At 38.8% G+C, this 27,495-nt stretch overlaps 1 protein-coding gene across 3 annotated transcripts in view; it reads right to left on the bottom strand.

The window, feature by feature from the left end:
* The window catches only part of GABRB1 (gamma-aminobutyric acid type A receptor subunit beta1), a 125,364-nt gene that overhangs the window by 44,641 nt on the left and 53,228 nt on the right, over window positions 1–27,495 (bottom strand). For all 3 annotated transcript variants that reach the window (XM_061471930.1, XM_061471915.1, XM_061471923.1), the window contains exon 4: window positions 14,294–14,514. In XM_061471930.1, the coding sequence (XP_061327914.1) occupies window positions 14,294–14,514 (221 nt within the window). The remainder of the gene's footprint in view (window positions 1–14,293; window positions 14,515–27,495) is intronic.

Here is a 27,495-nt window from a genome sequence, read left to right as displayed (position 1 = left end):
CTTTAAGGATGGTAATATACCATATGTAGAGTAATTACTGAAACACCTGTGACATACCTTCAAAGCAAATCTCTTCTCTTTGCTTCTTTCCTAAAGGCAGTCCCAGCAGGGGGCTCCCAGGTAACATTGAGAAATCTTTACTACTCAATGCACACCAGTTGCCCACACTTGGATGATAGCTGTGTGCTTTAAAACTTGCTAGAATTTGAGATTAATTACTATTTAGAGTCTTTCTTTCTTTCTTTTTTTGTTTTTAAAGCATTGTGTTTAAGGAATACTTTAGTCGCTAAAAACTTTTGGCTCATATTAGTGTGTTTCAGTGGGAATTGCTATTCCTTGGATCCAAAGGTAGATGGTGAAAAGCTGAATTTTTTGCCTTGGATCTTTCACAAATCTGGCTGCTATAGGTCTTGTGCCAATTAACACCGTCTAACAACAAGAGGGAGCTTGGAATTCTAATGCATTTTAGTAGTGTTCTGCAAACAGATTAAGTGTGTATCCCGTATCAAGAAGAGGCAGCACTAATTGTATTATTAAGAGCAGAATTATCAGTCCCATTTAATAAAATAATTTAAAAATTGATATACCATCCTATAAATCTGCCCTAAAAACATACAAACCAGCTATAAAATTAGTGCTATTTTATTTCTTGCAGTGAAAATCTCAACAGTTGGAGACAAGTCAGCCATTAGCCAACTGTATTTCAAAGAAATCCAGCTGGAGTCAATGGAGTATTTCTTAGGAAAGAATCTGACAATTGTTTTATGCTTTCCCCCGTTTGTAAAATATGCAACTAGAGATTCATCAGAAGTATTTCTTCAGAAACATTTCTACATTTCTTCAGGTAACGAAATATCTCTTGTAGAATAGCTTATGAGCTAATAAAACACAAATTAAGGTTTGGGTTTTTATTTTTGCTTTTTTTTTAATTGGACTTCACAGGTGTGTTCCATGGATGTTTTCTGACAAAAGAAAATAATGGGAAATGGGTTAAGACATTATTTGAACTAAATCCTTACCAATAAAATAAACCTGTGCAATTTTTTTCTTTCTGTCCCTTGATCAGAATGTACTAAAACTAATAAATGCAACACTGTGGACATACGAGCGATTTACATGGAAAACTGTAAGACCTTTTAAAAGCTCTTTAATACCATCTCTCATTTTACTAAAAAACAGATAGCCTTAAGAGATATGGCCTTTCCTTTGTAAAAATGTTTGTCATAAAACCTGAGAGCAGGTTTAAAACATCCCACATCAGCTAATAAAATAAAAAATATTAAGAATTCTATCCCAGATTTACTTTCTGGGTTCTTCATTTACACAAATACATTAGGAACAGGACTGGAGCTAGATTTATGTTTCCAATAGAACCACTTGATCACGCTGTCTTTTTTAGTTTACAAATCCATCTATCTAAGGATTATGGAAAATGCTGCAGTTGCAGTCTCTTGTGACCATGCTCCCAGAGATGGCTAGGGTGGCTCTGCTAAAAGAGACATCAGCAGCATATATCAGACACTTAAATTTCCCAGGCTTGAGAAAAGCCAACAGGTCTAAACATCCCCAGATTTCTTCTGCCTGTGCCATGGTGCATGGGAGATGTCAGCTTACCCTTTGTATTTAACTTACCTTCTCAGATGACAAACTCTTCTGTCTGATCTATAGAAATTATGGTACTATAAGAAGATATATATGTATCTTTTTGGAAGATGTCTGGTGCCTTGTTGGATCAAGCCTGCTGTTATGCATAAGGGTTTGAAAAATGAATATGAAAAACTGGAGAGTTTTCATGTGTGGAAAATGCAGTTTTACAAAAAGTAAATTCAAATAATTTGTACCTGTTTTGATTTGTCTTTAGCAGTCTTTTCAAAGAGAAGTGCATACTCTTACTGACCTCACTCGAGGAAGGACCTGTGTGGGGGGTTTTTTTTTGGTTGTTTTGGGTTTTTTATGTATTTGTTTGGGTTTTTTGTTTGTGTACTTGTAATTCAATCGAATGTGCCATCCAAAACTACAAAATTTGTATTTGAAGTACCTACCTCCTCATGTCTGCTCAGGTTGACTTCTTAGTCTAACATGAAGTCAGACCTGCAGTTTCAGGTGGGATTATATTACCAATGCTATAGTAGTATTTGGTAATCTCACTTTATTAATAGCTTTTTAAATGAAAATGTTATAGCTGTCACACATCTTGCCTCTTAAAATAAGGTTATTTTGGCCTAGCAGTTATGAGACCATGTATGCTGATATATAGCAAAGATGCCAAATAAAGGAATGTACTATTGTATTTTATAAAGTAATTTTACATTTTATTATACTCAAGGGCTTGGCTATTTTCTAGACTGCTACTTCTAAAGTAGCAATCTGCTACTATTGCTACTTCTAAAGTAACTATTGCTACTTCTAAAGTAGGCCAATAATATTTGAGAAAAAAGGCTAATCCTCTTTTTAAGTGGAGATAATTGTAGAAGAGTGAGGGTTAAGGAGAAAATACATTGCCTGAAAACATTTTCTTTTAAATGCATGATTATTTGCATCTTAACATTGTACTCAAACCCCAGTTCTTAATCTGTCTTAAAATTACTTAAAACCACTGTGTTTGATTGCCTTAGTGAATTAATCAAGGCGGGGTTACTCTTGATGCTGATACCTTTAAATACTTGATATAGTACAAGCCAGCATTTTATGTGGTGTGGCAGAGAGCAGGTATGGCCTGATAAACTGAGCTTAGTGAGCAAAGGGGTTGTATTTGAGAAGCAGCAGCCCCCACAGTCTGGCACCTTTTATTAATTTTCCTTTTCCAGTTTGTGTGTCATTAGCTGAATGGGCTGTCCCAGCATTTGTTCAGGATTTTAGCAGCTTTAGGGTAGTGTTCATTAGAACAGTTCTTGTTTCTTAGAGAGAATACCGACATTAAGACACTCTCCTCTCTTCCACTCCTTGTGGATCTAAGTGCATTCATCAATTTGGTGCAGGTCTGGTAAAATATAGCCTCCTTTAGGACCTTAATTTAAATGCCTGATGCTTTTACTGTATAAAAGGGTACAGACTTATTCCCCACCCATAGCCCCTCTGATTTTGGTTGAACAGGTATTTCACTGGTGTCACAAGTCAGCATCAATATAAATTAAATGAGTGAGGTTGGTTTTGAGCAGCTATGAATTTAAGCTTTCTTCCTCAATAATAATTATTCTCAGCATGCTCAAAATTAATAGCGTGCAAATTGGAAATCTGCAGCAAAGTACAACTTTAATTACTGTCCCTTTGAATCCTTTATTATTAGAAAGAAATGGATTTGCTTTTTATTAAATGGCTTTTTTAATGAACTTCAAGACCTGGAAAACACACAAACTGTGGTATGTACCAAACATACGCTGATATGAAATGTACTAAAATATATTAACTTATCAGGATTCAGCATGTATCTGTACTGTTACGTACCTCTACATAGCATTATATGAAAGCATGTACTAAATAATCTGTACTGCTAACAATACATACCAGCTCTGTAAGTTAAATTGCAGTGTTTTTTAGAAAAGCTTTTACCTTTTTATTTCCAAAATGGAAGCAATGCAACTTGTATGTCCATCTGGTGCTCCTTGCCCAAATATGAACAGCAAGAAACATGTTAAAAATCTAGCATTTCAGGGAAAAAGCAAATATTATGAAGTTATTCAAACTTAAGCACTAACTTCTGGAGTATGAAGATAAAATAAGTGCTGTTGCAATGGTGAGTATGCAACTGGCCACACTGATAGAGTAGGAGTCACATAGGTCACTTGTGAAAAACTTGGATTTTCTTTCTTATTGTTCAAGTATAAGACATCTGTACACCTAACAGGTTATCAGGCATGAGCTTCTATGGCTTGTGAGAGGAGAAAACTGAGATGGTAAACATACAAAAGCTCCTTTCTCATCTGATACCGACACTGTAAAGACAAGTAAAGAAAGACATACTCTCAAAAAATTGCCCATGCTGTTATTGATTGAAGTGATTCTAAGATGGTATGTAAATTTATTTGAAATTCTTCTTGATCAAATGTACTTTAGTATTAATCTCTGCCATTATATTTATTTTTACTTAATTTCTGTCTCCCAATGTGTTTGAAGCAACTATAAGTAATAGAATTGTTTAAATGCAATAAAGATGAGCTTTGGTGTGAATGTAGTTCTTTAATTTCTTTTTACTATTTACTTATTTTTAAAAGGCAATTATATTTAGAAGTACATTTTTGGTACAGATTAGGTTGACAGTTGCAGAGTTGTAATTCTGTTGGAAGAAAGTTCTGCTTCTAATATGAAAGGGAGGACTTGCTCAGATTTTGTATGCAGAACATAGTCTGTGTAATAGTGAAGAAACTGATCCAAAACCAGCTTAAACCAAAACAGTAAGAGATGACATGCTGCATGGAAAATATGTAATCCATACTTTGCAATGTCCTTCAACTTTAAAATTAAATGTTTGATAAATGTTACCTAATTTTTTTTTTGTATCGTTCTTTGGATAGTATTCATGTGGTTAAGTAGTATTTTAACAATAAGATATTTAAATAGGTGACATAATTTCAGTAATCTAAGTTTGATCTAGAATCTGCTTAAGTGGTCTTTGAATAAAGCCTAGTAGGCTTTGCTCTATAAAATGCTTATAATTCAGTTCTTCAAAGTGCTATGTTTGATAGCCATAACCAATTGCAGCATCTAAAGCTTGTGTTTAAATTCAAGCCCATGAAGCTAGTTCTTCTGATTCTACCAGACTGCTTATGTACTTAACTACTGATTAAAGAGCCACTGCTCGCATATTTAAAGCTGAGTCCACGTTAAGTACTTGTGTGTTTGTTGGGGTATTTTTATGCATTCTCTATAGGACTCATTCAACCTGCAGTTTTTCCCCACCTTCTGTAGATTATTTTAATATAAAAAAAAATTCTGTCTGATAATGTAATAAAAAATAAGTTGTCTGCAATTGGAGTTCCAAAATACAGGGCATTATATGACAATTCAGTAGGAGTTTATGAAAAGTTGCTTCCTGCAGAGCTGGGTGTTTCTGCCACATCTGCTATTTTATGGGGGTAAGAGGTAGGGGAGATTTGCAGTGCATGCCACTGGAGGGATTTCTGTTTGCATGCTGTCAGTGGTGAGGAGAGCATCTCTTTCTGGGATGGGCAGCTGGTGGCTTCCCCCTGGCTGCTTGAGGTCGTTCATACTAAAGGAAGACAGCAAGCCTGTCTCTGAATTACACCTAGGACATCTTACCCTGCCCTGGCAGCCAGAGAGGACCCTACTAGTTTTCTTTCTTTTCCATTTGTGTCATTTATTAACTACCAGTTTACCACTTCATTTTATCAAGCCTGGGATGCTCCATTTCATGCTTGACACTGAATAAAACCTCAGTATTTCAGAAGCAGTATTTTTCTGTTTGCACATAGGAGCCTGTAAGCAGCTGCAGGTTTTCTGGTTTACCTGCAGTAATAAAGGTATACAGAAATGATGCCCCATATGTTTAAGAGCTTTACTCACTTAAATTTCCTCAGTTTTGTCTGTGTGCTTTCAGTTATAGATTACTACAGCCATCTTAGTCTGTGTATTCTTCATCAAATGATGTTAAAGAATTGATAAAACCCTGTATTGACTGGTATGCTACAATGTGTGTAACAGATGTGTGAGTAAAGTGGTAGTGAGATCGCATTTCACTGTATATACAGCATTACATGGACATAGCAAAAAGGTTACAAATCCATCCGCTCCAGAACGAGGAGGTCCCTGAACTGAGGCTGTCTCTGATTTCTACCTGTGGCATTAAGCAGTGAAGTCCACAGCAGCCTCCAGGGATGGGTATAGAGCAACTTGGTACATAGTTTCCCATTAATGCCCAACTTAAATACTAGAGAAGTAAAACAATGATGAATTGAGCTTCATGCAGCAAATGGACTAAATGTGCTGGTCTCCCACTGATTTATCATCCTTAACATCCTGTAGCACTCTGTCCTTTCCAATCTTAGTACATTAGGTGTACAGGCTGGGCATGAAGAGCCCTAGGAGGAGCTGAAGGAGGCAGGTCTAGGGAGAAATGTTCACACCTGGGGAGGAGCTGACAGAGTGTAAACATGGGCTTCAACATCTATGCTGCAGAAAAGTCTGGCTGGACCTGAAGAAGTGTTTCTGAAATGCAATAGGCCCAGTGGGGAAGTAAAGCTTTGTGCTGCTTCTGCTGTGTTGTCTGCTGTTAGCAAGTGAGATGGCTGCAGGGGACACCCAACCTGGGAAGGAGACAACCATTAAAAACAATAAATCACAGAGTACTAGAGGACTAGAGGACTGCAGTGTTGTTTTTGTGAGCTCAGGAGTGGCTGGGTTAAATTTTCTTTATTTTTGCTATTTTTGTTTGGTGCCTGAACGTAAATACACCTTTCTTTACACCAGTAAAACAAAGCAAGCAAATTTAATTTCTGCAGGGTTCTCTTCTGTTCCACACTCTCCCCCCTCAGATAGAGCATGTATCTGTTCTTCAGCTGATTTTCTCACTCATTCGGTAAAAAACACTGATGTTGAGAGTGTCTCACTCCCTGGTGCTCCTTCACTGTTCTTGCATAGAGTTATGAGACAGACTACACCTGTACTGTCTCCTTGGGCTTTCAGCATTATTTAGACAAGCCCATCCCTCACCTTCTGTGTGACAAATAAGCTGTATCTTGGTATGCCGGTGCCCGCTTGAGTGCTACTGTGCCTCATGCAATAAATTGCAGAATGTAGCTGTATTGACATTATATATTTATTTATTTTCTCAAGATGTATCACACAAACCAGATTGCAATCTCTGTCGAATTAACTGCAGTGTGTGGCAAATGACATGAGGTGGACTGTGTCAAATTAGTTGTTTTTGCACGTTACGAACAATCCTGGAAATGCATTTTTGCTTATGGCAACACCAGATATTAAGGGTGCTGCAGCAGTCAGGTAAATACAGATGTTCTCTGTTTTGACTTCATAAACATGTGGGCTGGAGGAGTCCTTGGTCAAGCATGAGAGAGCATAAGTGAACTTTGGTTCTTTTTTTCCCCTCTGGCAATTGCTAAGGGTAAGAAATAGCCCTTTCTCTACAGCTACTGAAGCCTGGTTAATAAATGCAGCTATATTTTGGCCACACATACCATCTTCCATGCATACACTATTGTTACTAACTGCCTTCTCTCCATGAATTAAGGTAGTGTTCATTGCTCACTCACCTAGGAAGGGCATAAAAGAAGGTCTGGGGAACTACAGGCCTGTCGGTCTGACCTTGGTGCTGGGGAAGCTGATGGAGCAGATCGTCTTGAGTGCCGTCACACAGCGCATGCAGGACAACCTGGTGACCAGGCCCAGTCAGCATGGGTGTTTTTAGAGGCAGGCCCTGCTTGACTAACCTGATCTCCTTCTGTGACAAGGTGACCTGCTTAGTGGATGAGGGAAAGGCCATGGATGTTGTCTACCTAGACTTTAGTAAAACCTTTGACACTGTTTCCCATAGCATTCTCCAGGACAAACTGGCTGCTCATGGTGTGCTCTTCACTGGGTAAAAACCGGCTGGATGGCAGAGCCCAAAGGGTGGTGATGAAGGGAGTGACATCCAGCTGGCAGCACAGGTGGTGCTACCCAGGGCTCAGTACTGGGACTAGTTCTGTTTAATATCTTTATCTGTTTAATATCTTTATCAATGACCTGGACCAGAGGATCAAGTGCAACCTCAGTCAGTTTGCAGATGATGCCAAACTGGGCAGGAGTTTTGATCTGCTGGAGGGTAGGAAGGCTTTACAGAGGGATCTGGACAGGCTGGATTGATGAGCTAAGGCCAGTTGTATGAGGTACAACAAGGCTCAGTGCGGGGTCCTACACTTAGCTCACAACAACCCCATTCTTCACTGAAAAGTTGTCAGGCATTGGAACAGATGCCTGGAGATGTGGCTGAGCCACCATCCCTGGAGGTATTGAAAAAGATGTGTAGATAGTGCTGAGGGTCATGGTTTAGTGGTGGACTGGCAGTGCTGGGTTAATGGTTGGACTCAATTATCTTAAAGGTCTTTTTCAACTTAAATGATTCTATGATCTCCTTGCACCAGCCATGCTACGCCCAAAGACTGGGCTATGAAGTAGGAAGAGGAGATGACAGTGGGATTGAGAGAGACCTAGAGACAATTCAAACAGTCTGCAACCAGCAGGAAGAGCTAAAAGGAAAATCCATCCTCCTCAGGATCAATTTGCTGTGTCCTCTTCATCTTTTGTTATTTTCCCTTCTGATTAAAGAAGTGGTTTTAGCAGTGCATCTCCTGTGATGAGGGACCATGCTAGCTGCCTGTCAGGTATGATTGCTTGTTTAAACATAGCCTATTGGGAAAAAGTTTGCAGCAGGTCCAGTGTGACCTGTGGCAGGCTGAACTGGCATCCACAATGTACACGTGAAATGCTTCCCCCATCTGTACCTCTTACTAGCTGTACATTGAGGAATGTATTCATTTGCCTGTGAATCCTGCAAACTGACCCTCAGAGACACAAATCTTTTGGGATATAGAAGAAATGACAAATATTTGATTGACTTGCTTTTGCAAAGTTCTTGTTTCAAAAATATAAATAAAGTCCCAAATTGCTTCTTGTAGCCTTAATACTGCAATGTGGTTCACATATACCAAGTAGGAAAAGTAGTGTCTTCTGTGTCAGTTGTGATCTAGTGTCTTGCCCCTCCTTGGATGTTTTACTCCAGCATGACACTACTACTTCTTTTTTTTAAGATGCCTGCTGCTACATCTTTTGGGATTGACACGTGGAAGAAATAGCTTTTCGTATCATTTCCAAAGCTACTCTATGCTTGATAAAAGAATGCTTTATAAGTTGTTCTGTATTTGTCTGTAGAGTGAAATAAAAAGTAGCTTTATATTCCAGTTAGATGAGATGGGGTTTTATCACTTAGAATGACTGCAGTCTCTGTTGTTTTGTTTTTTTTTCTGGCTGGATCTGTTTAGTAACACAGGTGAGGACAATCTTTTAAGTACCAGTGTAAGTAGGCTGCTTGTTGCCATGATGGGATGTCCTCAAAATACTTCAACTCTTTAATAAAATCCATTAAGGTGTTTGGAGGAAACCCAAAACTTCATAGCCCCAAATCATGGCAATACAAAACCAATCCATAAAGCAGTAAATTTTCACCGCACTAAAAGATGTAAATTGGTAGCTGTAAAATTCCTTTATTAACACTCAGATACATCACTGAAAGAGAGTCAGGAAGGGAAGTTTACACTCAAATTTACTTTTAAGATTATATTTAAAACCAAAGCATTCTGCATTTAAATATAGCTTTTCTTGTATTCCCCTTTAAGGGTATGCTAGAATGGCTCCCATGGATATCATATGAATAAGTATTTAGTAAATCAAATGTTGCATGCCTCAATTCATGTTTTTGAAATGGTTTGAGGTAGATGGATGTGTCTGACAATGTTGTCTGACAATATATGCCACAGAATACCTTCTTTATGTAAGTGGTGAAATAAGTCCTTATGTTGAAGGCAAAGATCATTCTTCCCCGTGTCCCCTTGCAGGGCCCAGCAAAGTGGCATCCTCTGCTGCAGGGGTCTAAAAATGTGTGATCTTGCTAAAACCAAATTTTCCATGCTCCAAACCAGATCTTCACTCCTTGTCATGATATTACTCCTTGCTTTTAAATAAATGAATACCTGCTCTGATGAAAGATGGGTTTGTGTGTGAACACTGGAAAGGAGGGAAATCTACGTAAAGGTATCACTGAAGGCATGTTGCACTTCTTAACAACTAATCCTTTTGAAGGATCTGCTTCTTTTACCAACACCAGATGAACTTCTGCTGATATTATCATGAGATTGCCTCAAAATAAACAGAACAGACACTTAAGAAGCAACAAGTTGTTATTGCTCTGCTAATGAAATGCTCAGAAGAATTAAGACACAGCAGAAAAATACTAGGAAAGGATGATTTAAATCAGAACTTCCATTCTCGACATCATGACATAAGAATTTTAATATGTAATTCAGTATGATAAATTATTAAATTTTCCTTAAATATCTTAAAGACAAATTACATGTCTAGCATCTTACCTGGGAAAGAGGGACAAAAGACAAGCAAAAGAAAGAGCAACATGTGTTGGTTTGATAATCTAGATCTTTGGGAGATATTTCTAGAGAATCTCACCTGAAAAAGCAATGAAAGTAATGAGGCATTAGACACACTGCTAGTGCCAAAAGGGTTATAGCTAATGGGATCTGATGACTTATTAAAAATGGGGGGAAGAATAACGAAGAATACAGTTTTCTGCCAGCTGTACTGGGACCAAGCTAGAGCTATCTCAGACACCAGCCTTACAGTGCTGCAGGTTTGCATATTGACTTGAAGGGATTTTTTTTCTCTTAGGAAGCAGGTGGCTACACCACAGAAAAATATAATAGCTCTCCTGGTTTTGGCTGGGGTAGTTAGTTTTCTCCCCTAGTAGTTGGTACAGTGCTGTGTTTTAGCTTTATTCTGAGAATAATGTTGGTAACACACTGATGTTTTATTTGTTGCTACGCAGAGCTTACTCGAAGTCAAGGACTTTGTAGTTTCTCATGCTGTGCCAGTGAGGTAGGAGGTGCACAAGAAGCTGGAAGGGAGCACAGCCAGCACAGCTGACCCCAATTACCACAGGAATATTCCATACCATAGAGCACCATGCTCAGCATATAAGACTGGGGGGAAGAAGAAAGTAGAAGAGGACATCTGGAGATGGCATTTGCCTTCCCAACTGTTACATGTGATGGAGCACTGCTCTCCTGGAAATGGCTGATGGGGAGTGGTGAATGAATTCCTTGTTTTGCTTTGCTTGCATGCACATCTTTTGCTTTCTCTATTAAACTGTCTTTATCTCAAACCAGGAGTTTTCTCACATTTACCCTACAAGTTCTCTGCCCCATCCCACTGGATGGATGTGCGAGTCAGTGGCTGAGTAGGACTCAGTTGCCAGCTGGGGTTATACCACGACAAGTCGTAAGACTTAACAGTGTCACTCAACTTTTCTGGCATATTTGAAATGGAGTTCAGTGGAAATATTAATGTGGAGTTAAACATGTTTGTGTGTTTAGTTGCTTGGGCAACAGCATGAAAGAGTTATTTAGTAATGCTATGCATTATTCACTACTGTGAATAATTAAGAGAAGTAGCATTTTCAGTAAGACATGACAGCAATGCACTATTTTAGAAGCCAGAAGGTATGGAGTATTCTGTGTCTGCACAAGTTTATGCACACGTCATTCTTTACACTGTGTGGATACAGCAGCTGAAAGTTACGGGAAAAAAATAGCTAAAGGGACTGGTTATTTCATCACAGAAATATTAGGACGGAGACATTCTGAAGTGTGATAATGCTTTGTTATATGATCTAAAACCAGTCCACCATATTCAGTGCAAGTTTCCCTTGTTTATTCATCTGTAAAGCCAGAAGATTAACCTTGGTTTGTTTTTCTTCAGTTCTGAGACTGAACATTGCATTAATGCTAAACTGCCGAGTACATGGATACAAACAAAGTAGGTTATTTAGAACTGCTATGATTGTTTCAATTTGTGTTTAAAGACGTCAGTAAAATTTCATATCTGAGCCTGAAAGGAAGCATTAAGTCTGGAATGAAAATAGAAAAATGTGTGGGGAATTAGAGGCATTGGGGAAAGCAAGCATTTAAATCATCCTTGAGAGATGGTTTAAGGCCCTGCCTATTTTGCTAGGAACTCACATACTGTTCTGCAGCATAATTGGTGTTGTCTGTCTTGTTCAAGTAGTGCCAGGTCAATGCTCTGTCTTCAGTACTAAAAGCAAAAAAGAGATGTTTGGTGATGCTGTTTCCATGCTCTCTGCTGCATAGTGGCTAAACACAAGTTGATCTGTTTCAGTTTCTTCTCTACTTTTTAGACTAAGATTGGAGCCGTTGTAAAATTTCTAACAGGCAATGCAGAATTTTACCTGAGAACATTTTCTGCACTGTTTTCTCATGTTTTATTTCTTATAAGCTGTATGTGGTATCTGGTATATGAAGAAATTGCTGTTTGTATGATCTAAAGGTAATGTGTAAGGTGACAGAAACACATTTATTACTGTGAGGAAAGTGACCACTGATAGATGCAGACTTAGTGCAATAATTGTGGTCTGCTGTATGAAACCTGCTTCGGTGCCCCTTACATTCATTCTTTCTTCTGCTTGTTTGTTAGCTTCGCCACTGCAGTACTAGACTCCAAGTGTGTGGAATATAGATTGCACTTTATTTTAGTGTGGGTTTTTTTTTGTTTGGGTTTTGGTTTTGTTTGGTTTTCCTACTGAAAGCAGCGAGGTATTGGATGGGGTATTAAGTTGAAGAGCTGCAGCTGTTGCAGTTGCATGGCTGCTGCTTATCCAATTCAAGTGTGAAAGGTTATTTAATCATATGAACTAGCAACCTCGTTATGTGAAGATGATCATCTTTTCTGTTGCATTGGAGGTTTGCCTGACCACCTCTGAGAGGAAGAGCAAAGGCATTATACTTGGGCAAGGTCACAGCTTCCCAGGCAGGCTGGTGCTTTGTTGATGAAGCACATGAGAGGACCTGCAGCAGATTCACCAGGTGTGTCCCAGCTTCTTTTGCTATTTTTTCAAAGACCATTATTAATAACAGATGTATGGCATGTGTGTGGAAGCAGTTGTGTAATGTACATTTCTAGATGTAGTTTATATTGTTTACAACTGATTGTGTTGCACTACTTGGCTCTAATGCACATTGTTGCCACTATGCAAATCCTGGAATGTAAATAAATTTTGTTCCTGGCATCAAGAAAAAATAAAAAAATAAATTTTTTTTTAAGTTCTAAAACTTTTCATGCCCCAAAATCCTCTAATGATAACTGCTCTGTGAAGTTGATTTTCAGGAGTCAGTTTGATTGAAAGGAACTGTAGGAGGTCTGAAGGCAACGGGAAAGACGTATTTTTCAAATGCTCTTTCTAGCAGATGATAATGACAACCTGTAGTCTATCAGCTATTTCCTCATGGGTTCTTAGTTTTATTTTTCACAACTGAAGTAGCCGGTTTTCTGCACCAGTACATATCTGGCTCTATCAAAATGCCTGTGTGATCACTGGTGGCAATTGATGCACTACCAGTGAATCTAACAAGTTCAAAGGAAAGCATGATGAACCAAAATAATAATTTTTATATTATTTTTTCTGTCTTGTCAAGCTTGAATTTATGGGTTGGAAGGCTTTGAGTGCATGGATAGTGTTGTGTTATAAAGGTTATATTTTTATAGGCCAAGAGGTCATTTCAAAGTTCTATTTTCAGCAAGCTCCGAGTTATCTTTCTCCAAACTTTATTTTCCTTTTGAACTGCTGCAGCAGTTTGGTTTTTTTCCAACCCTATCTTAGGTGTGATTTTGGAGTATTTCAGTTAGGTTTTCTGCTTTATTACTTTTTCTTTCTTCTGTTTAACTGAAGTTTGCATTCAGGTTTATGTTCTCTGCACATTATTTTCATTGTTGACAGTGATCAAAGGTTGTTTCAGGCAGTTGGGTTTTTATGACTTTTTTTCTTTTTTTCCCTAAGCAAAACTACCTTAACTTTTTAAAAAATAATGCAAAGCTCGGCAGCAATCTCAACATAACAAATAAATTGGTTTAGTTTTAATTTTACATTTCTGGACCTTATCATTAGATTGTGCCTGTTCAGATTTTAGAATATATTTTTATCTACACGGGTGAATATAGGTTGCACTGTATGAAGAAGCAGTTGTGGCATGAAGAGGCAGTGATAAACCAAGGCAGATTAAAGAACCTGTACCGAGGCATATAGATAAACTTTAAATAATTCATGTAAACTTACAAATGCCTTCTTTTTACTCCCTACCAAATGTTGGTCACATTTCTTCAGATGACTCCCAGTTTTACATTTTACATTGTTCTAAAGAACTGCTGTAGAAATTCAGAAGGAAGGAATGTTTCTCTAGGCTGTGATCAATTACTAGGTAAGAACCAAAACAAAGAACTCATCAGTAGTGTTAACATGCTCAAAAGAACTGAAAGAGACAGAGCATTGGGCTTTGCTAGTTGCCAAAGGTAGTTTTGATGCCCTGAGGAAAATTCTTGAGTGTGTTGTGGAAGTCTGGATAGACTATGTGCCAACTCATTAAGCTGCACTCAGAAACCAGGAAAAAGGAGAAGAGAGCAGCATTGGTACTACCTGCACTTACCAACAACAACTTGCATTCTGCCAGGACAGCCACATAGCTGGTTAAAAAACCCAACGTACCGTAGGCCATAAAGGACTGTTCCATCTGGATGGAGTCGAATCATTCGGTTTTTCACCGTCACCCCATGGACAAATGACTTCTTGTCGTTTTGGAAATACGTGTCCGGCACCCAGAGCTGGTCAGCCACTCTGTTGTCCAGAGTTAGGTTCAAAGGTATTCCAGAGTAAGAGAGTCTTTTATCCCTCCAGGACTGCTGGAAGTACATAGTCAGGGTGTAGTCCTGAGGAAGAAATAAGAGCGACTTTTTGTATTTTGCATACTGATTAGCTTAACAGAAGTTTATGTTTAGGTAACACTTGGTAACTAAGTATCAGTAGCAACAGGAAGTTTAAAGGTCATTAAGATTGTTGTCATTAACCATGACTGTAGCCTTGGCCTCTTCATGTTAATGTCAAACTTCGCACTACTGCCAATCGGAGACTGCTACAGGCTTTCAAAACCTCTTGAGCCAGAGGGAGTATATGGTGCATTTGGGTCTCCAGTCTGTGGATCACATTTGCATCATTGTGGGTGTCTGGTTTTTAATTTTATTTGAAAAAAGTAGGGTTTATTTGACATCTGCCAAATACCACTGCATGCACTGAGGACTTTCTTTTGATGTTTCCTCTCTTCATTCTGAAAGTTTCCCCACACAATCCAGAAAGGCCAGCAGCGTCCTGAGACAGAGCAAATCAGACCTCAGAATGTATAACAGACAACTTCCCATTCTGCATCTTCTGGAGTTGCCAGATGTAATGACCTTAAATAGTCAGGCACATTTCACCTGAGCCTGGGGAACATGGTGGTCTCTGTCCTTAGCAATCAGATGTTACACATAGAAAATGAACCTCTTCTCTTGATTATCACTCTGTAACTCAGGTAAAATGTAATTTGTGCAGTCCTTCAGCTTTTGCTTAGTCTGAAAAGAAATTTTTCTAAAAGGCTTCTGGCCTGATTTACTCTCTTACGTCTGTCTTTCTGGGAATTCGGTAATTTCTAAAGGTAGTCAGTTTTTTTTTAAGTGGAAAAGCCCATGTACTTGTAGCTGATGGACTTTTTAAAAGATGATTGGAATGTACGCAGACTATTAGTTTTCTCTTCCTCATGTCCTCCCATGGCCTTCTTTTCAAGTGGCAGGTCATTTTGTCACACATTTTTTAAAGTGTAAGTGCAGCAAAATTATAGATATTATTCAAAATATTAGTTAGGTTAAGAATTTCTTTTATGTGAGAGAAAGCCTTGCATCAGTCATCCTCAAAAATCCTAGCCTGGACTGTAATTTGTGAAGAAATAGAGAGCATAAAAGCTGCCTTATGTGATTTGCTCTCTTCATCTTCAGTGGCCTCTTAAGACTTAATCGTTCCCATGAAATCAAAGCAGAGTTGTTACCTTTCAAAAAGACTTTCTGTCTGAAATGTTGCATCTGGCAGAGTTATAAGCTATACAGTTATTGGTAAAAGAAGTTAACGAAAATACTGGACCTGCGGTGGTTGTTTTGTATGGAGGAAATTCCATTACTTGATCGGTGGTCATATACAGTAGGACAATTATGTCCATTGTGAGAAGTGATTTGCAAGGTTTTCATATTTTCCAGGCCTGAAAGAAGATGGTTACAAACAACAGAGCCAAGAGGTGGCATGCCAAAGGCATAAGTTTTGTTGGTGTTTTTTTCCTGACCCAAGTAACTAGGAAGAGATCAGTTCAGCTTCTTTTGCTTCTCAGACCATGTGCTGGTGAAATATGGAACTTCAAAGTGTTGCAGTGGGGTATATTCTGTGCTCTGCTGAATAGGTGATTTATAATTTAAATAGCAGTATGGAGAATCATGAACCCAAGGAGGCAAGCCTTTGAATGTACAGTTTGAATAGAGCTGGGTTAGAAGCAGGCACTTAGAAATTAAATCCCTGTCCTTTATTCCTCTTACACATATACAGAGACCAGATGGGATTTGAATGAGGAAAAAATAAAAAATAAAACCAAACCAACACTGTTCTGGTGAAGTTTTCATATGTTGTATCTATTTCCTAGCTTGATTTATTTCAAGCAACTTCAGATAGAAAAGCTTTCATACATGGCTCATACAAGTTAAATCCTCAGTGCTTTACTTGGTGTCCTCTATGTCATCCACCTGATTCAGCAGAGCCTATGCTGTCTGCTGCACAGATGGAATAGAAATTCCAATTATATATAATTATAATTATATATATATATAATTATCTTTTTTCCTTCCTGCTTTCTTTTGTATTTTCACTAGGTCTTAAAACTGCTTTTGTAGAACTGTCATGCTGTCCCAGCAAAAAGCTAACAATTGAGAGCGGTGCCTATGTGATGGTTCTTAAAGATTAGGCAAGAAAAGCTACAGGAGATCTTAGAGGATATGATCAAGTGAAAGAAAATGAAATCCTGTCTGTTGGGTATGGCTACTAGAAAAAAATGAGTTGCTATTTTTAGCATTGTAGTTTGCACAAGAAATTTTACTTCATCCAGTTGTGTTATATACAGAACACTGCTGTTGGTAATGCTACGGTACAGAGATCTCCTTCCTTGCAATTGTGCTATAGCATGTAGAAATACGTGGCAAACCAACAAGTGTGATGGGGAGAAAAAAACTGGGCTTTATTCTAAAGGAATCTTAGTGTTTCTTAACTCAGAAAATGATCTATTTTCTCCCATTCCCCAGAACATGGGGGAGTTACTCATCCAATATTTTAATGAGGCAAATGAAGAGTATGTCATAATTATGAGAGTCCCTGTTGCTGTAAATTCTTATTTTAAAAAGCATAGTTAAAGGTTATTTTAATGAAAAACAAATGTATCTAAGCTATAATAATCCAAATTATATAGTTACACATTTTTAGAATTTTTTTAAAGGAGTACAGCCTTACCTTTCTTACATTTCATCAGTGAAGAATGAGATGCCAGCAAACCATATGGCTAGTCTCATATTGGAGGGTTCTATATTGTTTATATTTTACAGGGGTGTGAGTGAAATGAAGATTTAATGACTACTTGCCTTCAATCTTGTAAAATTTGCTGGGGATTTTGTAGTTTCAAGCTCTAGAGTGTATGAATAATCTTTCATATCTATAGTAGTTATTGGCTACAGAATATTTTTAGTTTTTTATGGCAGCTTCCCAAGGTCTCAAGCATTAGTCTAGATATGAAAAAAAAAATCAGACTGTTTAACTTTTGTACTTAAGAATTTCTAATCATGAGCTTAAACGATTAGGGCGCAGTGTAAAATTAAAAAAGAGAATCTGTTTCTGCAGGTAACTGTTCTTTTAAATTCACTGTTTGAAAAATATTTCACTTTCTTTTAGAAGCACACTGAATATTTTTTGCTGATCTGTACTTCCTATGATAAAAGAAAAAGCTGTAATGCTGCTGACAAATCATGATATTTCAGTAGATTTAATTGAGCTGTCTAGGTTTTCTACAAGTGCCTCCCTGGTTTTCCAGAGTGTTGTCAGCCTTCCTAGTGTTAAATGTCTGAGCACCACTGATAAAGTTGGGTTTGTGTATATGATTTTTTTTCTGTTTCTTTTTTTTTAATGTGGTGAATTCTGATTTGTTAGCATGAGATTTTTTTTCCCCTTCTTAGTAATTGTGCAAATTTCTTATTTCTTTGTATCAAACTGGAAATGTTTAAGTGAGCATGTATTCTACAATATATAAGCCAATCTGTGTACCAGTGTTGTAATATGGTGCATTAGGTTGTGAAGACTAATACACATTAGTCCTAGGGAAGAGAGATTCTGTGAAAATGTGAGTAAGAGAAGCTAGCTTATTATTCCTCAACATGGCAAATTATTTCTTAATCTGAATTTAAGCAGTCTCATAAATATTGGTATCAAGCTTCACAGTTCACTTGAGTAACATAAATTTCTTGTAGTAAAAAAAATAAATGAATGGATCACTGATGCACATTGTATTTAGTTAGAACAATTTATAGTTCCAGTAACTAATAGACTGGAGAGTTCCCATACAATACTAAATTTCATTTTTATTTCAATTATTTTGTTCCCTAATCTTTTTTGTGCAACATGTATAGATGATGTGAGGGCACTAAAGGGTTCTCCCCACTCCGCCCCCCACCTTTCACCAAAACCTCTGTAGCTCTCTGAAGCCTGTAGAGATGCATTAGAAAAGCAAGATAATTTGGACTCACTGGTAATTTCCACTGTGTGGTTTACAAGTTCAGCACAGCAGAATATAAAGAGGAATACTTTGTCATATTATAATCTAACCTTCTACCTTCTAGGATACACAGAACTGGTAGTTCACCATGCTTATCTGTTGAACTATAGACTCTGGTGGAATAAAATATGAGTTTACATATCTACTGCACTAGTGGTTGCAATTCTAGACATATATGTTTTAAGAGGAAAACAGTCAGTATTTTAACTTGCAATGTTCAACTCTGATCTAAAAGGCCTTCTGTGTTTTCCTTCTTTCCAGGGTGGCCTCAATCTAAGTTCTGCTGCCATTGCATGTACTGAAAACAGTTTAGCACATTGTGATGTATTTAAGTAATAACCAAATGTCAAAGCACACTCCAAAAGTCTTACCACCTAAAAATTAACCCTATGTATGCAGTTCTTAGCAAATTAGTAAATGGAAGAGTATTTTGTGACTATTTAGCTGTTCTAGGTCAACTCATTGTCAAATATTAGATCTCTAGATGAGTTTGTGCATGAAGGCACTGCAGCAAAACAAACAGGTGAAGCATAGCATACTTCTAATAGACAACAGTGTATATTGACAGTTGTGGGATGCATACTGTATACCCAAAAGATCTTAAATTAAAATTCTATCCTTGGGAACCATCCAATAATCAAGTATCTGGCAGCGCTGCAGAAAATGAGATACACTGCAATTCAAATAGAGTATAACTGAATCAAGACAAACATAACTGAAATTGCAATTTAAAATTAAATATGGAGCGAATATTAATATCAACTGTAATAAGGACATAAATGTAGAACAGCAATACATATAAATCCTGCTGTGACTGCAAGCTGTTATTAATTGGCCAACATTATTTTCTGAGTTTATCTGATACTAACAAGAACAGGAAGAGCAGAGTTTTGAGAAAATGGTAAGTGCTGAATTTGGAAATTGTAACAATGAATGCCTCTTCATATGTTGTAAGCATGCTAATCCATCGGAAGAAGCTGTTAGCATTTGTTTGGCAAGTTAGCTGTCCTATCTTTGTTACTTCTTGGGAAGATCTGTACCCTCACCTGCAAAAGAGTAATTTTAGGATAAGAGAATACAATTGGTGATTTGTTGGGGGGTTTTTTTGGTTTTTTTTTTTTTTTTTTGAGTGTGAGATTGTGTTTTTTGGTGTGTATTGGGTTCTTTATTAGTTGCTTGTGGGATTTTGTTTTTCATGGGTTTTGTTGTTGGGTTTTGGTTCAGTTTTGGGTACTTTTGTTTGCTTTTTTTTTGCTTTTTTTTAATCCTTTGTAATTTCAAATACACAGTTGATGCTGAATTTGAGATACTACACAGAAATTAGGAGAAAATATTGTAACTGAAGTTAAGGAGGAAGAAAATAGTGGTTCTGTTTATGCTCTTCTATAAAAATGTCAGGGCAGCTACATCTCTTTACTAAGTCTGCGGTCCAGCCAGGCAAGGAAGCCAGGGAGTTAGCGACGTTCATACTAGTGGATGAACTGTATTTGCCTTCCTTTCTATGGATATAGCTCAGTGCTCATTTTGGTTTTGTTTTTCATGAAGACTGATGCAGCATATGCTCTCCAGTTCCCCTCTTCTGTGCGTAATAGTGGCGGGTGGAGGGACTCAAATTATTCAGTGCACTGGCCTGATTCAGAGGAGGCTGTGGTTCTCATGAACTACACTTCTGTCAGGGGGAACAAAATTTTCCCACAGCAAGCTTCAGTTTGCAGAAATCATCTTTTCTGTCAATAAATTGCAAATAATTTGTAGATGTGAGATTTCTGTAGGACAAAAAGTTATGCAAGATATTATTTTGTTTGATCCAGTTGGTGGCTGTAGTTGCTATTGAAGTGCCTTGCATTTCTGTTTTTGAAATGTGCTGACAATTCTCTAGAGAAATGTTTCATAAACTTTGCTGGCATTTACAAATTCACAATTATGTGGCATCACAGTTGTGTCTTACAGAAAGAAGCAGAGATCTGGCAGAAGCCTGCATAGCTGTATTGATGACACTCTTTATTGCTCAAAGCACAGCCAGAAACAAGATTAGACTCATTATAATGAAGGCACTCATCATTACTGTATTGGGATCTAATATTACTCTTTGCAGTCAAGGCAGAAGTCCCCTTAACTGCAATGGATTAGAATTACATCCAGTGTCTTCAATCGTTACTGAAAAAACAAACCAAAAGGCAAAATATTTCTCAGTTACAACAGCAAACTATGTATTCTGTTGCATCTTGTTCGGTGTTTTAGTAATTATGTTTAGAAGAAGTATTTATTACTGCTTCTGACACTTAAATGGGTTACAATAATTTTGTTTCATTGACTCGGTGTTCTTTAACACAGAGGTGGGCAAAATCCCAGTTTTATCTTGTGTTTTATCCTTAACCTTGCCTCTTTGGGAAAAGAAGAGTAAGGACTTCTGAGCTTTGGATCAATATTGCATTGTGTTGCCCTCTGCTTTTTTTGCCCTCTCATTTGAGCCTTGCTAACCTGTGAGGCCTCAATGTGCCACTTGTCCTTTGTATAGGAAGAGATGATACTGGTAAATACTAACATACTAAATACTAGCATGGATTGCTTTGATTAGGAGTGGTCTTACTTTACTTAGCAGGAAAGTAAGGTAGCAGGTAAGGTAGCCTTATGGATATGTTGTTGTTACTCTCACTGCATGCTAGAAGCTCCTTTAAGAAAGCTTGAAAACCACCATAGCATTTCCAGCTGCACTCAAAAATTCCAGCCACATAACCCCCAGTCTGAGGTAGCAATGGGATACACCAGTGTAACATTGCTCACAGTGCAAGTTAATACTATTGTCTGGTGTAAGCGCTATGCTAATTGCCAACGTAAGAATCAGAACATGTCCATGGTATGATTCATATTGCATGAAAGATCTATGAACTGCTTTTTGTATCTGTAGGAAACAAGAATGACAACTATTCCTTCCCATGCTATTCTGTTTTCCTTTTGAAGCTGGTTATCTTTTTGGTATAGATGGTAATACTGCCATAAAGATGCTTGAGGGGAGGAGTGGAGAACAGGAAAAATATGGCGCACGTTTAAGATGACATTGTAAGGAATGTTGGAGTAAACAAATACAAATGTACTGGTATGTAGGGTAACTGTGGTCAATGTGTGTATATTTTTTACAGGCAGTAAGTAAGCATCTTTTATATTTTGCCTCCAGTAAGAGTACGTGGGGTTGATTAAAGAGTAACTGAAGGGAAAACAAAGGAACAGAAAAGCTTCTCACTGGCAAGTAGCCCACAGACTAACATACGTTAATCCGTGTCTAGATACATATTTTAAGAGCAAATGTAGACAGCAATGAGACAAATATGTTTTCTCTTTAGACAATTCTGTGAAGCAGCTGAAAGCAAGTTTTTGACAAAAAACCCAGCCAAACCCAAGTTGTCCAGGTGGTCCATACCTGTCTGTATCTGAGGACTCCAGTTAGTGTTCATGTCCAGGTATTAGCAGCTACAGTGCAAAGGTATTCTAGGTATTATATGCTGCTTTGTGCTAAAGTCAAGGATGTTCTAGGTTTCTCCTCTTGCGAGTCGTGCAAGAAACTTGTCTGATAACATGCAGGTCTGAAAGGGAATGGTGGGATGACACTTAAGCACTGTGATATTGTGCCCAATTAGTGCTGTTCTCATGCTCTCTGTAAAGCATGTGGAGCAAGCACTCCAAGGGAAAGAAACTTCAGGCTTTAACTTATGTTTCAAAACACTTCAACCATCTTGGACTGGAAACACAGGACTGGCACTGGGCATTTGGGAGGAAACTACTTCCCAGGTTCTTGCATGGGCTACATGGAGATGGCTCCTCCCTGACTAGAGGACTCAATCCTAATGAGGTGGACGCAGATCAGATCTGAGAGTCCACCATATTGAATGCGATGTAAGAAGTAAAGCAAACTAAGAGAAAAGATACACTGGAAGGATGCAGCACTTGAAAGATCCTGTGAAGGCAAAACATTGTGGAAGAGCAGAGAATTAAATAAACCATGCTTCCCTTGCAACCTATAAGCAAGGTAATTGGAAAGCAGCCTTTTTTGCTGATAATGGTTGTTTCTGAAGCACTTGATTATTTCTTTTTTTGAACTTTGTAATTCTCAGCTAGTTCAGCAGGGGTAAACTTTGAGATCATTATGAGGTGCACTGAATGTCTAAGGAGAACAACACAGTGCTAAGATCTCAGAAGAATTCCTCATGGTGTCAGTGAACAGAGCTGCAGGTGAAGCTGAACCAATTGCTAGCTTAGGAGCAGATGGAAGAAGTTGGACCTGGGGGGGTTATTCTGGAGAAGGCTCTGGGGGAAACTTATCACTCCCTACAACTGCCTGACAGGAGGATGGATCCAGGAGGGGGCTGGTCTCTGCTCCCAAGGAACAAGGGAGAGGACAAGAGGAAACGGCCTCAAGCTGTACTAGAGGAGGTTTAGATGGAGATGAGGAACAATTCCTTCCCCAGAGGGTGCTCAGACATTGGAACAGGCTGGCCAGGGCAGTGCTGGAGTCATCATCCCTGCAAGTGTTCACACACCATGTAGACAAGGCCCTCAGTGCCATGGGTTAGTGGTGGTCTTGGCAGTACTGGGGGAATAGTTGGACTGGATGATCTTAAAGGTCTTTTCTGACCTGGTTGATTCTGTGAGTCTGTAAGTTTGCTGCATTTTGTCTTGAATGCTATTGCGTAAGTGATAACAGTACCAGGAATCTAATAAGCACTGGGCATAAAGTTGAAGAGAACACCAGCACAAGAATGTCAGCAGTATAAAAATGGATTTGCAGGACAAGCTAGCTGAGCATGTACATTAAAAGGCCCACAACCCTTAATTATGTGTTGTGCAGGCACTTATGTTAAGCAAACCTTATGAGTCAGAAATCAGATGGCAAGCTATGGCCAGTCTCTGTTCCAGAAGATGCTCAAAAATGCAGGGGGGATATCTTCATATGAGGTGGGGTTAACTGTAATTACTAATTTTTATTATTTTTTCATGCCTTAACATACATATATATGTAATATATTTTTTAACAATTTACTAAAGATTAGGTAGGAGTTAGTTCTATTTCTGTGAGTCTGATGATTGAGGTCTATTTGATTCCTTCTGCCTAGTTCTCAGTTGTCACTATACTGCATCAATTTTCTTTAGTTTCGAGAGAAGCAAATGGAGGTCAAAGTGACGTGCAGTGAGTCACTGGTTCTCCCTGGAATAGAAATAGTAATAACTTAGCTGCCAGATCTTTAGACTGGTATATACCTCACTGGGGGTTTCTTAACTTTTTGTTTGTTTGTGATTTGGTATTTTTATTTTTTGCTTTTTTCTTTGCATGTAACTACTGTTTCATGTTTGGGTTTTTTTTGTTTGGATGTTTTGGGTGGTGTTTGTGTTTTTGTGTTGGTTTTGTTTTTTTTTTTTTTTCCTGAATTGCTCAGGACTACTTTGTTTCATTGTTCATGACGCTTATGCTTGAATTGCATTGTGTAAAATGGTGATGATAATGAAGACTGCTACATGGCTGGAGATATTGTTACCATATTGGCATTTTTGTTGATTGCTTTACATAATTCTAACCCATAAATCATAAGGCCAAGCTGTCTCCCTGGTACTTTGAGGTGAAGGAGGTTAAGGTTTTGTGCTGTATCTGGAAACTGGGGATAGAGGAGAATCATGGTATTTCTGCTTTATAATAACTCACAAACTGGAATTATTTTGCACTTGGAGCTAATAACACTAAGGGCATTAGTGACATTGCATAGTGTGATAAAACTACTGACATGCGGATTGGAAGGTCTTCCGGGAATTTCCAACCCAGTTTCCTGTTTGAAGCAGGACTGTCACCAATCCTGTCTTGAGTCAGACACCACTCTCTCTGGCAAACCTTGAAAGACCCTCAAGGATGGGAATTCCACAGCCATTATGGTCAGCCTCTTCTGGTGTTGCACTGCCTTTCTGTCGAAAAAGTCTGTCTTGGCATCCACCCTGAACCTCCGAAGGTGCAATTAGTAGTTGTTAGCTTTCATTGTATCATCTGCCACTACTGAGAGTGGTCTGACTGCCATCTTCCCTTCAGGCAGCTGTAGGCTACAGTGGGGTTTTCTCTTGCCTCTTCTCTTTGCCAGGCTAAGCAAAGCAAGTTCCCTTGTCTCTCCTTATAGGTTACATGCTTTAAGCCCTGGACTTGTTGATAACTCTCCACTGGACCATTTCCAATTTCTCAGTATCTCTCTTGAAGAGGGGGAGGAAAGAAATGCAGGACACTGTTTTAAGTGCAGCCATACCATTACAGAATATGAGGTCAGTAACTTCCCTCTGTGCTGACCACACTCTTGCCAGTGTAGGTTAGCATGAAATTTAAATACGACGAGAGTGCACATGGTGGCTTGAATTCAGCTGCTGCTTAACCAATCTGCTGCAGCACCTCAGTGTCTTTCTTGCAGTGAGGGGTCCAGAACTAAACACAGTTATTTGAGATGTGGCCTCACCAGTGTCGAGTACAGGGGGATGATCACTGCCCTGGCCCTGCTGGCCGCACTATTCCTGATATAAGCCAGGATGCTGCTGGCTGCCTTAGCCACCTGGGTACACTGCTGCTTCATATTCAATCATCTGTCAATCAGCACCCCAGGTCCTTTCCACTAAATTCTACTGTCCTAAAGCCCAGAGTTCTAACTCTGCTGCTCACCTTTCTAGCTGTCCTCCAGATCCTGAACTCTGTCATCTCATGGTCATTGCAAACCAAGCATGCTGTAAATAATTGCTTTGCATCTGGATATTTCTACAAAAGGCAGCTTGAGAAAAAGCTTCCCCATGTGAATTCTCATGAGCTGCATAATTTAAGTATTAAGCTGCTTACATGTCAGTCTAACATAGTTGATGAATTTACAACACTGATGCAAATTTTCTGTGGAAAGCTTGCTTTTGGCTTTTGAGGGGAATCAGTTTGCCTTTAGATGCATGTTCATGATCATTGACTCTAAATCCTTACACCAGAATCCATGGTATTTTTAGAGTGGTGATAATAAAGGACCCTATTTTATTTTTATCCTACTATTACCATAACCAATTAGATAACTGAGTTTCCAATTTAAAATGATTAATCTGATTAGAAACCCACAAATCCAGTGCCATTGCCAGTTTCGTGGGAATTCACGTTTTAGTATGTGTAGGCATTTTATGGGAAATGAAAAAAAATCAAGCAAGAGAAAATTGTCAGTTTGAAGGCATGTGAATAATACTCGTGAGGACTGATTGGGATATGGAAGTCCAGGTTCTCTTTCCTACAAAATATGTAACTAGGGAGACTATAAAAATAGTAATTATTTGGAGAACTGAGTAGCTTAGTGTAGAAAGTTGAGATTGGCACCAATATACTGAAATTCTGGGAAAGTATGTTATTGCAAATGACATTTTAAATTAAGCAGTCCCACAAATTGGTTTTCTGTAACACTTATGGCAATAAAACCTCTGTCTGGGACTGAAGTTTCAGAAGGCTTTCACCTCACTGAAGTCCAAGGCAGCTACTACTTCCATCCCTTCCTGTGTGCCAGCACACATTTGAATAAATAAGAAGTGGCGGGAATTGATCTAGTTTAGAAATGAACCCTGCCCATTACTATTTTGGTGTGGTGGTTTTGGATGTAGATAAATTCCCTGATCCCATCCCCACCATGGCTACTGAAGCTGGGGCAGGAAAGGATAGGAAAGAAAAACTTGGGGACTTCTGGAAGCCCTTAGAGCACACTTACCACCATTCTTGTCAAATGCAAATGCCACTGCATTTTTCATTTTTGCTAGTTGTGGAAGGCCAGAATGAAACAGAATGAGTTTGCAGTGTGGTGCCATTCATGCAGTACAGCAGAGACCTGGTTTATTTGATGTGAAAAACTGTTCTACAGCTTCAGGTCAGAGTGACAAGCAGCAGTTCAGATCTTCAGTTCTGGTGTCCTCAACATAAAAAGGACACGGATCTGTAGGAACAAGTCCAGAGAAGGGCCACGAGGATGATCAGAGGACTGGAGCACCTCCTATATGAAGATAGGCTGAGAAAGTTGGGGCTGTTCAGCCTGGAGAAGAGAAGGCTGCATGGAGACCTCATAGCAGCCTTCCAGTATCTGAAGGGGGGCTACAGGGATGCTGGGGAGGGACTCTTCATTAGGGACTGTAGTGATAGGACAAGGGCTAATGGGTTAAAACTTAAACAGGGGAAGTTTAGATTGGATATAAGGAGGAAATTCTTTCCTGTTAGGGTGGTGAGGCACTGGAATGGTTTGCCCAGGGAAGTTGTGAATGCTCCATCCCTGGCAGTGTTCAAGGCCAGGTTGGACAGAGCCTTGGGTGACATGGTTTAGTATGAGGTGTCCCTGCCCATGGCAGGGGGGTTGGAACTAGATGATCTTAAGGTCCTTTCCAACCCTAACTATTCTATGATTCTATTGCTGGGAGTACACCAACACTTGTCAAATGACAGTGACACCCAAGGTCTGTGGGTTGGTATTTAGTGGCCTACCTGCTATCTTACAATTGTCTGTGTAAGTTTATTAGTGTTCTCACAGCACTGAGGTACCGCAAGAGCTCAGCAGCCAGTCAGCTGTTTCAGTATTACCTTGCCTTTCTTTACTCTTATTTATTAATTGGGGAGAAAAAAGGAAAAAAGAAATAGTATCCAAAACATTTGAGAAGGCTAGGAAAGCCAGTATGACCCTTCAGCTCTTCCTTGCTTGCTGTAGCTTACTCCTGAAATACTGAGGCACTGTTGTGAAGCTTGACCCTTGAGAAGAGCACACTGGAAGCCTTCCTGAGAGAAGTGTGATGTTGCTTCGTTGGATCTTTTGTTTTTCCCCTCCCCTCCTTCTAAAATACTTGTTTTCTTGGTCCATCCTGAGATGTCAGCAGAAGTAAATGTACCAGCGCTCTTGCACACCACTTCTGTTGGTGTTCTTCAGGGGCAGCTCTGTCACAATATGAAGGGTGAAGTTAAAATATCTCACACAGACCCGCATGTAACAATCAGTGACACATAAGGCATACA

This window comes from Pezoporus flaviventris, unplaced genomic scaffold (genome assembly GCF_033815535.1).
Source record: "Pezoporus flaviventris isolate CSIRO_AGI_PZ_B2104156 unplaced genomic scaffold, CSIRO_AGI_Pfla_v1 ptg000002l, whole genome shotgun sequence".
Classification (NCBI taxonomy): domain Eukaryota; kingdom Metazoa; phylum Chordata; class Aves; order Psittaciformes; family Psittacidae; genus Pezoporus; species Pezoporus flaviventris.
Note: the sequence above shows the minus strand (reverse complement) of the source record. Positions and strands in the feature narration are given on the sequence as shown.